This window comes from Lepisma saccharinum, chromosome 24 (assembly GCF_977018435.1).
Source record: "Lepisma saccharinum chromosome 24, izLepSacc3.1, whole genome shotgun sequence".
Classification (NCBI taxonomy): Eukaryota; Metazoa; Arthropoda; class Insecta; order Zygentoma; family Lepismatidae; genus Lepisma; species Lepisma saccharinum.
In genome coordinates this window covers 51,582,417-51,596,579 of record NC_139252.1, presented here as the reverse complement: position 1 = coordinate 51,596,579, position 14,163 = coordinate 51,582,417, and the positions used below count along the sequence as shown (strand labels likewise).

Here is a 14,163-nt window from a genome sequence, read left to right as displayed (position 1 = left end):
ACGCCAGAATTCCAAATATTACATCACTTGTACAGGGTTTAGCGCAAATGAATAACACAAAATATAATTAATGTTGTACAAAGTAGTTAATATACATTTTTTAAGTGTTAATACAAAGTGAGTTGTCTAACATCTGGACAGAGGTTGCACATGCGATTCTTGAACAGAGTTTATGGGTAAAGTAATGAAAGTAACAAGTTACTTTTCCGTTACTTGGTTATTAACGCGTTACTTAATTGCAGGAGTAGCCTAATTATGAAGGTGCTTCGTTACTACTTGTTACTTTACTAGCGTTGTCTCATGAATTCAGAACTGGGGGATTCATTTACTAGGACGAAACATGTTGTGTTGTCTATACACTTATGTATGTAAAGTTACACTAGGTTTGTTGATTTTAAAAAAAAATCTTTGCTTCTCTGGCCACTTTGGCTAATTTCGAAGACCAGAATGAAAAGTTAAGAAGAATTTAATGAAAGAAAAATCACAGACATACATGAACATGGAGCGACACAATTCTCACAGAGGATTATAAAGTGTAATGTTAAATGTGTGTGTTTTCGTTCATAGAGTATGGAATTATTAGAAAAAATACTACTATACGTTGTGATTCCATAAAAAATACAATTAAAAATCACATTGGTTTTGCTTCACTGTATAAAATAGACTAAAATTTTTGGAGGATCGACTACGCTAATATTATATACACTTTACATACACTTTTGATCAATGACACACACACATGGAGAGGGGGGGGAGGAAGAGTCTTACATATTTACCTATTTATTTTCTATCCTCCCTCTCAATATTTACTCTGCCTCTGTTTTTCTTATTTCTCTTCTCCCTAATTCTTACACTTTCTATTTTTTGTTCCCCAGTATCTCTAATTGTTTTTTGTCCTTTCCAATCCATTCTATATCATCCTTTGTCTTTTTTCATCTGTCTACGATGGTTCGTTAGAAAAGTAATGAGACTGGCAACACTGTCCACGAACCGGCAACGCTGCTGTCTCCACCTTCACACGGCAGTTACGTTAACGTTTTCCGTTGCCGTTGACTCAGTACAAGTTTCAACTTGCTACAGTTGCTACACGATTGTTGAGAGCGTCTGAAGTGAAGTTGTGTTTGTGAGGTGCGTTTTGAAAATGGATTGGCAAAAGTTTGAGCAACGTTGTGCCATCAAATTTTGTGTAAAGTTTGGCGATTCCGCTACTGTGACTTATGAAAAGTTACAAAGAGCTTATGGAGAACATTCCCTATCAGAGCTAAAGTGTTCAGATGGCACAAGTCCTTTTTAGAAGACCGAGGACAAGTGGAAGACGAACCTCGTGCGGGAAGACCTTCAACCTCAGAAACGGATTACAATGTGGAAAGAGTGAAGTCTCTTGTGAGGTCAGATCGTCGATTGATGGTGAGAATGATCAGTAGAGAGTTAAATTTGAACTTGTTTACCGTCCATCAAATTTTAGCACAAGATTTGGGCATGAGAAAAGTATGCGCCAAGATTGCACGCACTTGGATGCTGCACCACGACAATGCACCATGTCACACGGCTGTCTCCATTAATTAATTTTTGCCCCCCCCCCCCCAAAACAGCATTCGTGTGGTTCCTCAGCCCCTATTTTCCGGATCTCAGACCCTGTGACTTTTTTTTTTATTCCCCTTGCTTAATAACCACTTGAAAGGGCGTCATTTTGATACTTTGGATAATATCCAGAAGAGTGTAACCGACGAACTGAAAGGTATACCAGCAGAAGCCTTCCAGCACTGCTACGAACAATGGAAACAACGCCTCCATCGCTGTGTAGCTGCCAAGAGAACTGTTTTGAAGGGGATAACCTTGATTTGTAATAATACGTAATAAAATTCATGGTTTACAGAAAATCAGTCTCACTACTTTTCTAACAGACCTCGTATAGACATGGGCGTTACCAGAAATTTTTGTAAGAGGGAGGCAGGTAATTAATAGAACTTGAATAGTAGAAATAATAAGTATTAATATTATTATGCTTATGATATTATAAAATAATAACCATTATAAACTAATAAAAACAAACCAATTTCACACAAAATTTATTATTATATCCTTGGGTATGGAGACTTTTCTATTCGATTAATTAAATGAGTGAATCTTATTCTAGTTATTATTTTTACATTTCAGACATAGATATTCTACTGTATTTTGCTATTAATATTTTTACATCTCATTAAAAAAGCTTTTAAAGTTTTGAAATTTTTAACTACAGTGTTTATGTTGTGTGGCCTCTCATATAAACTCTATTTTTTGGAATTTTGAAAACTGTGAAACTATTAATTCTATAAATGGCAGAAGATGAAAATATAGACTGGTTCCTATTTTCTACACTCAATTATTTAGATTACTGTATTTCGTTCCTTCGTTATTCTGTTCTAATATTAACTAACTGAACGTTACTTTTGTTAATAACGATAAAGTAACAAGCCTTCTTTTTTGTTGCTTTTATTTGGTAACTTGAAATAAACGATGCCAAGGTAAGTTCGTCGGAACCTGTTCGACCCCTCTCAAAATGCCCATGTCTATAGTTGAATTGAAAGCAAGGCAGATATTCCAAAGCCCCCAATCCGGTTTTCTCATTTTCCGCCTAGCAAATCTCACCAGAGAGATAACAAGGCCAGCCGCGTGCAATTTTTTTTTTCTAGCTAACTTGGGAATGCGGGTTCATTTCTTGCGGCTAGACTCTACTTTACGTCCTTATTGCCTTTTGGTGGTAACCCATGGGAGTTAACAACACTGCAGGCTCGTCTTTGTGTCCGCGTTGTGAATGCTTGTGCCTTGCTCGTTTGCGTTCTGCGTGGTGATTGCTTCTTTGCGTTCTCGGTGCGTTGTGCGTGTGTATGGTGCATGAAACAGAACAGGTTCCAAAAACTTGTAGATAGTGTAAAATACGTTTATACCCAAGTAATAATTTAGTGTATCGTTAAAAACCGTGCTTCGGGTAAGTACCTTTTTCTTTTTACACTTTCTGTTCACGATAGCCCCACTAACCATTCACGGGGACGAGGTATACCTACGAGGTTAGGTTAGGCCTGTTAGGTTAGGTTCCATTAGCACTCATTTCACCCCTAAATATGTGCTTCATCATCGAAAAATGTCCTCAGTACGTTCAATTACGCATATCCGGACAACATCGCTTTTTATCGATTTCCTCCTCCAGGTAATTTTTCCTCGCTTTGGGATTTACGGTTTTGAATTCCTTGTACAATAAGCTTTCCAACGATATATGACACGTATTCCTTAGGAAAAGGACGTAAAGTAGAGTCGTACCTTTCTTGCTCTCTGATTGGCTGTTGGGAAGTTACGGTGCTCTGATTGTGAGAATATCTTATTTCCTATTTTCAACGCAAATTTGCTGCTTTCTAATCTAATCTAACCTAACCTAACCTTACGTACAGCGCAAATAAGATATTCTCACAATCAGAGCACCGTAACTTTCCAACAGCCAATCAGAGAGCAAGAAATGAACCCGCATTCACAAGTTGACTGGAAAAAGAAAAAGCGCCAGCCGCGTGGGCGAGGAGACGCCGGGAATCTCACCTTGAGAATGTCTGCCACCAGGGAAGAGACGAACATGTTGTCAAGATGAAGGTCCTCGTTGGCCATCACGTCCTCCAGGCTCCCTCTGGCACAGTAGGCGGTCAGGACACAAAGGTTACCGTTGTCCACGCACGCTCCGATGAAGGGGATTATATTCTCATGGCGCATCTCTCTGATCTGCGAAGAGAAAGAAAGCGGATGGTTACAAAAGAGCAAAGACATCCTTCTGAAAATAAAGCATTAAGGATTGTTTTTTACCTTAATGCGACGCTCAATTCAAGAAATGTAATCATTATACGAGGGGGCTGAAAAGTTTTCCCTGTTGATTAATATCCCTCTTGTTTTATTTGCAGAGATCTCGGAACTTTTGCTGAGCGTTCCTTCATTCCTTACCTACAACGCCACGTAGCGGGAGTTGTTGTCATCTGCCCACGTGATCAGCAGTTGTGACCAAGATGGCAACTGGTATGGACGTACGGTTAAGGCAGAGAGCCGTAATCGAATTCTTGATTGGATCTCTGCCAAGGTCTGTGCATCTGCGGGAAAAGTCATGCTGACTCTGTTTTTCGATGTGAATGGTGTTGTCCACACAGAGTTTCTTCCCAAGGGTACCACCGTGAACTCCGAGCTGTACATCGAAACCCTAAAGAAGCTAAGGCTCGACTGAGACGCATCAGGCCTGACAATGGAGCCCCTTTTCTTCTCCATGACAACGCTAGACCCCACACCAGCAAGTTGACCACCGACGCAATATTGAAGCTTGGATACACTGTCCACCCACACAGCCCTGATCTTGCACCCTGTGACTTCTACATCTTTATTAAACTGAAGGAACACCTTAAGGGAAACCCACTACTCATCATATGAGGACGTCCAGCGTGCTGTGCGATCGTGGTGTCACTCCAAAGGCAAGGATTTCTACCGTTACGCCATGGAAGGACTGGTGCACTGTTGGAGGAAGTGCGTGGAGTGTATGTTGACTATGTGGAGAAGTGGTGTTCCAGAACTGAAGCCAAGATGTCAATGTACACATTGTCTTTTATTTGATTAAATTCTGTTCACTATAACCAGATATTTTAATCAACAGGCAAAACTTTTCAGCCCACCCTCGTAGTTTCTTACTCTACAATGGAACATATCGTCAAACGGGGTAACTTCGTCATAAGACCGATAGATGTCGGTAGGAGTCACATGCTGGTGGAACATAGGGAGTGTGAAGCGAAGCGACACACGTGCAGTTGCGGAGCGGACATCAAGGGAGGAAGTGTGTTGTGTGCAAGTGCATTGTGATTTGGCGCTGTTTGCAGTATTTTCTCGTGCACGATGCCAAGGACATATAAGAAGGTAGTCGGTGCTTGGAAATATCAGAACCATACCTCCGATCAGATGCAGGAGGCTTTACGACTGATTGAAAAGGGAAAAACTGTTGCGGAAGCGTGACGATCTTACCTCTTCATGGGGGTAATTTTGACCTGCAAGGAACGTAAGCAGAGATGACGAAGTTACCCTATTTTCTGGGGTAACTTCGTCACGAAAATGCTGACGTATTTTCCACGCCCCAATATTTTGGAATTTCTTTGGAATTCCTTGAGTACATTTATAAAGGACAAAGCGTTCCTCGCGTATAGTTTTCGTGTTGTCACTCTCCACCAGAGGTGGTCACCCTCCGGAGGGCGACCCTCATGAGGGCAGACCTCACCCTCACCCTCCGAAGACTTGTGAGGGTGAGGGTGTGTGAGGGTGAGGGCGAGATCGACCCATGAGGGTGAGGGCGTGTGAGGGTGAGGGCAAAGCCGAGCCGTGAGGGTGAGGGCGTGTGAGGGTGAGGGCGACTGGTGAGTCGTGAGGGTGAGGGCGTGTGAGGGTGAGGGCGTGTGAGGGTGAGGGTGTGTGAGGGTGAGAGCAACCTGTGAGCCGTGAGGGTGAGGGTGTGAGGGTGAGGGCGACTGGTGAGTCGTGAGGGTGAGGGCCTGTGAGGGTGAGGGCGAAAGGCAAATCGTGAGGGTGAGGGCAAAGACGAGCCGTGAGGGTGAGGGCGTGTGAGGGTGAGGGTGAGGGCGACTGGTGAGTCGTGAGGGTGAGGGCGTGTGATGGTGAGGGCGAAACGCAAATCGTGAGGGTGAGGGCATGTGAGGGTGAGGGCGTGTGAGGGTGAGGGCGATAGGCAAATCGTGAGGGTGAGGGCGTGTGAGGGCGAAGCCGAGCCGTGAGGGTGAGAATGAGGGAGGTTGAACGAAAATGACAACCTCTGCTCTCCGCGGATTTTGCAAGACACATTAAAATATGCCAAAATCTGTACGAAGTTACCCTGTTTGACTGTATCGTCGTATGAGAACCAGAGGAATGCAATTCCAAAAAAAGGCTGTTTTAGGTTTCGTTAAAATCAACTACGAAGAGCTCTACTTGGAACCAGATCGACATATCTCAGCTTCCAATCCTTAGCAGTACGGTGGAGTCAAATATCTCCAGTTCACTGACTCTCCATAAGAGCTAGACACATTCCTAAGAATACATTACTTCCTCTTGCCTGAAATTTGATAAATCGAAGTTGCGTCCCTCTGATTCGCCACGACAACATTAGCGGTGACGTCAGTTGAAGACTGAGGAAGGATTGAGTGCAAACGTGGCGTATTCTCCAGGTATACCGCTGGTAATCTCTGCCCCTCGGTGCAAGATAATGGTAACCCGCAGTTTGACCGAAATCGACATGAGCCTACATATGCTTATCTTCCCTCCTGTTTTGTCAGAGTTCGCATGTGATGCTTCCATGTATGTCTTCTGACATGAGCGAAATTATGCCATCACCACATATTAGTAGCAACATAGTGGTGACCCACAAGGCAAGTTGTGCCTGGGAAGTGTGCAAATGGAAAGTGAACTTGTCAGAGAGATAAGTGATTTTGAGGTAGTAATTCATCGCACAAATCTTCAAGCAGTGGAAGTTCCTCAGATAGTTATGAAGGCATAAGAATTTGTTTCTCTCGTTTTCATTCATTGTATGGCGTACTACAGAGCATTTCCTGAAATTCGCTACGAGACTCGGCGGCAAGCGGTCCGGCATCAGCTTTTGTCTTTCCCGGTGAACGGGGTCCGCGACAGTCGCACGCTACAGTCTCTTTCTCGCTCTCCCTGCTTTCGCTCTCTTTTCCTTTCTGTTGACGTTGCAGACTGACGCCAGTATAATCCTTCCTCGGAAGTTGTGTTGTGTCATGTCCGTGTGTTCAAGATTCTGGCGTAATATGGTAACACAAAAGTTTACATTACAATAAAGGATTTATCTTGTCGAGTGTTACTTCGGAAAGAGGAATTGTGGAGAAGTGCGACGACGTGTTGCAACGAAATTTCCTGGTGTTCCTGTTCCACATAGGACCACTATATTAAATCTCGTAAAAAAGTTTAGAGTAACAGTTTCAGATCTGAACAAAAGTGGAAAGAAAAATGGGGAAATCTAAAAAATAAAGTATACAAAGACAATCCGCACACCATCCGTGATTAAAAGAGAGTATTGTACGAGAAATTGCGAGAATTACAGTAGACGAACTTGCACGTGTAAATGCCAATTTCCTTCGGAGATGCCAGGAATGTGTTGCAGCAGAGGGACATCATTTTCAACACCTTCTGTAGTCAAGGTTAGTACACAATATGAAAACTGTAATTTTAATAGCCGACTCTAGCGACTGTCGCTGACCCGTTCACCGGGAAAGACAAGCGCTGATACCGGGCCGTTTGCCGCAGAGTCTCGTAGCGAATGTCAGGGAATGCTCTGTATTATGTAGCACCGAAGAATATATTTGTGTTGAATACCATTTTTTTGCTCATAAATTCTGAAAAAGTTTGGGTGTTGCCATTACAGACTGCTTCCATGACCTCGGATGATAAATTTACTGTTATATCAGATCTCAAGTTCACTTTTCAAGGAAAATCTCCTAAAAAGCGGCAAAGGAAAAGAAAATGCAACGAGTGAGTGCAGTACCAACGGAAGAATTTACGAAACAGTTCACCTGAATGCTTATCAACTGCAAAGAAAAAGGTGAAAGCAGTTGCTCCTGGTGAAGACTGTATGTGCCCTAAGCATTGTTTCAAAGAACTGCCTGCTACTCAAAGATAAAAGCTGTTTACCGAGTTTTGGACACTTGGCAAATTTTGACCTCCAAGATTTATCCATTTGCTCCTTCGTGAGACTGATTTAGGGGTGTAAGGGGTGACCTTCCACGTTGTACACCCTGGACTGTAGGCTAACGAGGCTCTGGCGACTGGCGCTATGGCCAGTATAATTCTGTGTGTGTTGTCCTCTGTTTTGTCGCTATATGTGCTGAGTGCGTCTTTGCAGCCACAGCTTTTAACCAGTCAGAAAATTTTAAAGATTTTAGTTACAACACGGCATTACAGTTATGCTATTTTAGTTATGGTAAGGGTCTGGACCCCGTATAGTGTGACGGATGCAAAATAGCCTTAGTGCTGACGCACCCAAAATTTTAAATTCAAAAATTCAAAAATGAGACTGATTTACACTAATTCCATAAATTAGAAGATAAAGTATTTGTATTGTATTAAGCACTCTTTGAAATGAAAGAAATTATTCATTTGTGTGCTGAATTTAATCTTATCATGCATAATTATTCCATTAAAAGTTGCAAAAAACAATGGCAAACAACAGTTGGGTGCAATACAATGGTATGCCACATCATTTTTTTCCAACAACTTGTCTCCAAAATTATTTTATTGTAAAAATATTTTGTTACTGTCATACACAGATTGTGTGTAATGTGATCATTGAAAGTCTACATCTATATCATAGTTTCAAGACATTTAAAAGATATCTGTGAAATTAATGAATTTTCTAAATTTCTAATTTTTCTCAAGAGTACTTTCTTGTGGGTTGCCATTTTCTTGCCCCGAGGAGCAACGTCTCAATGCTACGTCCAGATAGGGATAAAAATGCCATGTGACATTTTGTGAATCAGATTTAATAGGTTTCTTTGGACAGACAGAGACTCTTCTCTTTTCATAAGGACGCTGCTTGAAACTTGAAACTTGCTATTCCTCCCTCTAAGGTAAATATGCGATATCGCCCGAACGGATTTCTTCAAATTTACAGGAGAAACTAATTACTGAAATCAGTTTCTGTGGCATTGTCGAAGTTCTTCGAGGTATTTTCTTTCGCGGAAACTGAAAACTTCACCATAGAATGCTGCAGAACAAGAAGTAATCACTTTTTATGTAAGGAAATTGCATTTTCTGTAAAGCGACGACATTATGCCGTTGTTTCCATTATGTACCTGCAGATGGCGCGAGCGTCGAAAGTCACGCGGTCTCGCCATTGTTTCGAAACGTGCCTTGTTTTTTTTACGAGATTTTTTCTTTAACTATGCTTACCTAACTTAACCCAACCTAACCTAACTTTGCCGGAAATGGTCCGTGGGGCTATCGTGAATGGTTTGTGCTGACATAATGAACACGAAAGTAGGTATTTTTCGGTGAAGAAGGTTGAAACACTGCATACCCACTCCAAATCGACAAAACACAAGCACGATGCGCGATGATCCATGACTAGTGCACGCCATATTGTCTGTTACCCAAGCTGAACATATAATAACTCGTAATATGAAAAGTTGACAGTATTTTATGGAAAAAGGCATAACTTCACCTTAAAGAATCTTCCGCAATGCAGAATAGGTAAGTATCAATTCTAAAATTAACGAAATAAACGAGTGAGAGGTGTTTGGGCTATATCGCATAATTACCCCCTCTAATTCAATGGAATGAAGGCCCATGTACTTAGTTGATAAGTTACTTCCTTTGTTTTTTTTAGTTCAAGACTCAAAGATTGTAGTGATCAACCTGTCAGAAAACCAAAGTCATCACAAACTGCCGCGAGGCAATTAAATGGTATCAAATCATACATCGAAAAGAGTTATAACACCATTAAGCCTTGTTTCCATGGTATGAAAAACTCAATATGCTGACCAAGGCAGTAATTTATTTTATTATAAAACAAACTAAACGTAAAGTTTCAACCTTCTAGCTAGGTCTTCTTCAGACTCTGCACCAAGTACAAATGTAACAAGGAACAAAAACAGGACGATATATATATACACAAACATTACTCCCCTCCAGACTATTAGAAAGTTGTTCTGGAACATTCTAGCAGGTGGCTTTCCCTTGAAAAGAGATCTTACCGTGACTTGGTCGAACAGGAAACGTGTTGTACTGAGTTAAATGGTGACATCTATTTACACGTGATGACCCCCCCCCCCCCCCGCCAAAAGAAGTATCTGGAGGTAACTTCATCACTTGAAAATCTTCAATGGGAACAAGGGTCGTGTGACACCGTTTATAATTCCTGATTCTTTGTGTTTGCCTTTGCTGTTTGTTGTCTACCTATTCGATATATACATTTTCCACCACAGACATCTATTTATAGGAATTCAAAACAAATGTATAAATTTACAGAATTTATAACATTGCTACTGTTTTCTGGAAATGAGAAATATACGAAAATTTCCTGAATGCCGTACCAGCGCAACATTAAGAAACGAAACTCAGCAGTTATAGAATGAGACTCGCGTACTTTCGACGTGGCCTTTGGCCACGTCTTGTACGCTCGCATCCTTGACCTTCGGCCACGTTGTGAATGCAATCACGTTATAGATGGCGTTCCTCAATGATCTTAATGACTTTGAAAATGTCTGCATGTTGTATTGGATGATGGGGAACATATAACTTTGAAAGTTTAGAAAGTAACTTTATGTGCGTATGGGCTCTAATAAGGTACAAATATTCAAACTATTATTGTCTATTTTCTTCATAATGAACTGAGTAAGTAATAACCGTTTCAAGATAATTAGTTGGATGTTTTGCATTTACGAATTAAATTGCGACACTAAATTGAAAATGTTATATTTACTTATTTTGTCATTTTCACATTTTTGAACGTAATTGGATAATAACTGTTTTCCGTCATTCCCGTCTTTTACCTACCTTGCCTCTGTAATAAATTATTATGCTCGCATTTTGAAATTCGAAGAGTCTAGCATAACTCCCTTACAGTAGTTTTCGGGGTGAAAATAAACATTCTTCAAGTTTTCTAGCAACGTCCGTTTCCATGGACAACAACAGGCACGGCAAGCTCTAAGGAATTGCATGTCATTATACCCCCTAAACATTTAGTTAAAACAAGCACGATGCAGATTTATTTTATTTATTTATTTATTAGAGAAATCCTGAATACAGAGAGGATCCATTTTATATCAGGATATTAACAGCGAGAAAAATAGAAATTAACAAATGAGAAGCACGCACACATATGTAACAAGAATAATACAATAAAAATAATAAAAATTAAACAATAATAATAAAACAATAACAAGGGTATAACAAATATTAATTTCTCTTCAGCTGCTTGATGCACGCATTTCTGAAAGCCTGCTTAGATAGATGGAAGCCTGGAGGATCAATTAGTGTATTGTACCTTGTTTGTAGATATTTACGCATTGAGTATAACAATATATACGTAATTGTATCTGGGCTGAAACTCCTTATTATGTAGATGTCACCCTTGTTTGAGGCACCTTTTCAAAACCATGAGTTCATTCATCTGTGTGCTATTGATCTGTGAGAAATATAATGCAGATAGACAATGAAGAATTGAAGGAAACAATGTGTGCAAAAGAAATGCCCGTGGCAACGGTTGCTAGGGACGTGAAAAAAGGGCATTTTCACCCTTAAGGAAGGGCCGATTGAGAGATTTTTTAATTTTCTCGGCCTTTTGGGACGATTTCATGGGGGGTCGTAATCGGGCGTTTTTCGCCTCCGGGGCTTCCTTCATGGAGAACATTTATGTCAGTGAGTGAGTGGTGGGATTGGGGCTATATATATATTGGACTCGCGTACTTTCGACGTGGCCTTTGGCCACGTCTTGTACGCTCGCATGCTTGACCTTCGGCCACGTTCTGAATGCAATCACGTTATAGATGGGGTTCCTCAATGATCTTAATGACTTTGAAAATGTCTGCATGTTGTATTGGATGATGGGGAACATATGTATAAGTTTGAAAAGTTTAGAAAGTAACTTTTTGTGTGTATGGGCTCTAATAAGGTACAAATATTCAAACTATTATTGTCTATTTTCTTAATAATGAACTGAGTAAGTAATAACCGTTTAAAGATAATTAGTTGGATGTTTTGCATTTACGAATTAAATTGCGACACTAAATTGAAAATGTTATCTTTACTTCTTTTGTCATTTTCACATTTTTGAACGTAATTGGATAATAACTGTTTTCCGTCATTCCCCTCTTTTGCCTACCTTGCCTCTGTAATAAATTCTGATGCTCGCATGTTGAAATTCGAAGAGTCTAGCATAATTCCCTTACAGTAGTTTTCGGGGTGAAAATAAACATTCTTTAAGTTTCCTAGCAACGTCCGTTTCCATGGACAACAACAGGCACGGCAAGCTCTAAGGAATTGCATGTCATTATACCCCCTAAACATTTAGTTAAAACAAGCACGATGTAGATATTTACGCATTGAGTATAACAATATATACGTAATTGTATCTGGGCTGATACTCCTTATTATGTAGATGTCACCCTTGTTTCAGGCACCTTTTCAAAACCACGAGTTCATTCATCTGTGTGCTATTGATCTGTGAGAAATATAATGTAGCTAGACAATTAAGAATTGAAGGAAACAATGTGTGCTGCAAAAAAATGTACGTGGCAACGGTTGCTAAGGACGTGGAAAAGGGCATTTTCACCCTTAAGGAAGGGCCGATTGAGGGATTTTTGAATTTTCTCGGCCTTTTGGGACGATTTCATGGGGGGTCGTGATCGGGCGTTTTTCGCCTCCGCGGCTTCCTTCATGGAGAACATTTATGTCAGTGAGTGAGTGAGTGAGTGGTGGGATTGGGGCTTTATATATATTGGACAAGACAGAGTTATTTTGACGGACGTATGCACTTGGTTCACTCTCGTACAACTAAATATAGATTGCTTCCGTGCTGTATAGAGCTTGATTTTTAAAAGAAGATTACAACAATATGACGGTTATATCGAAACAGTTATTTGTATTTAATAAATAAAGTTCTTAACAATGTTGATGAAACAAAAAGTTAACAACAAAGAGAAAACCTAGGCTATTTGAATTGTATATTTCTTATATATTATTATATATTTCTTAAATGTCAACACACGACGGGTGCTCGGAAACAAATGCTAAAACAATTTATTTAGGAATTTCACGTAAACAAAAGTAAGATATTTAACAGTGGCGTCTCGTCCCTTGGGGCTTCCGGGGCTTAGTCCCTAAAGAAAAACGGACGTATTCACGTAATTATCAATCACCATAACGCATAACCATCACACAGTCTTTTAAAAGGCGATTTTTACCCACGTAAATTCATCGTCTGTTGCAATGGATACGACAGCGCTCCTAGCGGCATTGATGTCAATTATCGTTTTCCGGGGCACGTCGCAAAGGAAGGCGTGGGCTACACCCACCTACGCTACAGTGAAGGTCACATGCTAGCAGAGAGAGGAGGGAAGAGTGCAATTGATTTGAGTGCTGATTCGGGGCTAGCTCCGTTCCGTCGCGTTCGATCTCGCGTGTTGTTCTGTAGTGTTTTGGTGGCTTTCATTCGCTATGTTTGAGTGAGTTTGGCAGGGTTGATGCTCGAACACAAATTGATGAAGGACATAGGCTGTCAATTACAAGACACAATGAACTTGTCCGGAAAAATAGGCATATATTAAATAGAATTATCGATTGCTTAAAATTCTGTGTCGACATGAACTTGCTCTAACTAACTAACTAACTCCCTAGCCTTCTTAAACCCAAAGGTTCATGGCTGCAGCAACATAGGCCTTCCATCTTTCCCTATCTTCAGCAAGATCTATATACTCTTTTCCATCCCTACCGATTTCTCTTAGGTCCATCTCAATGTTGTCCCTCCATCTTCGTCTTGGCCTTCCTACAGGTCTCTTACCATCAGGTTTCCCAACAAGAATCCTGTAAACTCCTCTTTCCTCTCCCATTCGTGCCACATGGCCTGCCCACCTAAGTCTTCTTGATTTAATTATTCTAATAATATCTGGACATGAATACAAATTATGTAGTTCTAAATTATGTAACCTTCTCCACTCACCTGTCTCCTCATCCCTTTTAGGTCCAAAGATTTTCCTAAGGATCTTATTTTCAAATACCCTCAATTTCTGTTCCTCTTTCAATGTAAGGGACCAAGTTTCACATCCATATAATACTACAGGCAAAATTACTGTTTTATATATTTTAACTTTTAGTTTCTTAGATATTAAACGAGAAGACAAAAGTTTATGAAGAGAGTAGTAACATGCATTTCCTGAATTAAGCCTACTTTTTATTTCCTCTTTAATATAATTTTCATTTGTTAATATTACTCCTAAGTATTTGAATTTGGAGACTGGTTCAAACGAGTTGTTATCAATAATTAGATTTTGATTATTACCTAACACTTGGTTTCGGCCTGTAAGCATATATTTAGTTTTCTCTTTGTTAACTTCCAAACCTATCTCTTCAGCAGTTTTGAAAAATATTTTAGCATTATTCTTAATTGTA

At 40.2% G+C, this 14,163-nt stretch overlaps 1 protein-coding gene across 1 annotated transcript in view; it reads right to left on the bottom strand.

Moving 5' to 3' along the window:
• Gyc32E (Guanylyl cyclase at 32E) overlaps positions 1 to 14,163 on the bottom strand; it is a 155,814-nt gene that overhangs the window by 53,421 nt on the left and 88,230 nt on the right. Inside the window, exon 12 of the mRNA XM_083110956.1 lies at positions 3,571 to 3,747. Coding sequence (XP_082967082.1) covers positions 3,571 to 3,747 — 177 coding nt within the window. The remainder of the gene's footprint in view (positions 1 to 3,570; positions 3,748 to 14,163) is intronic.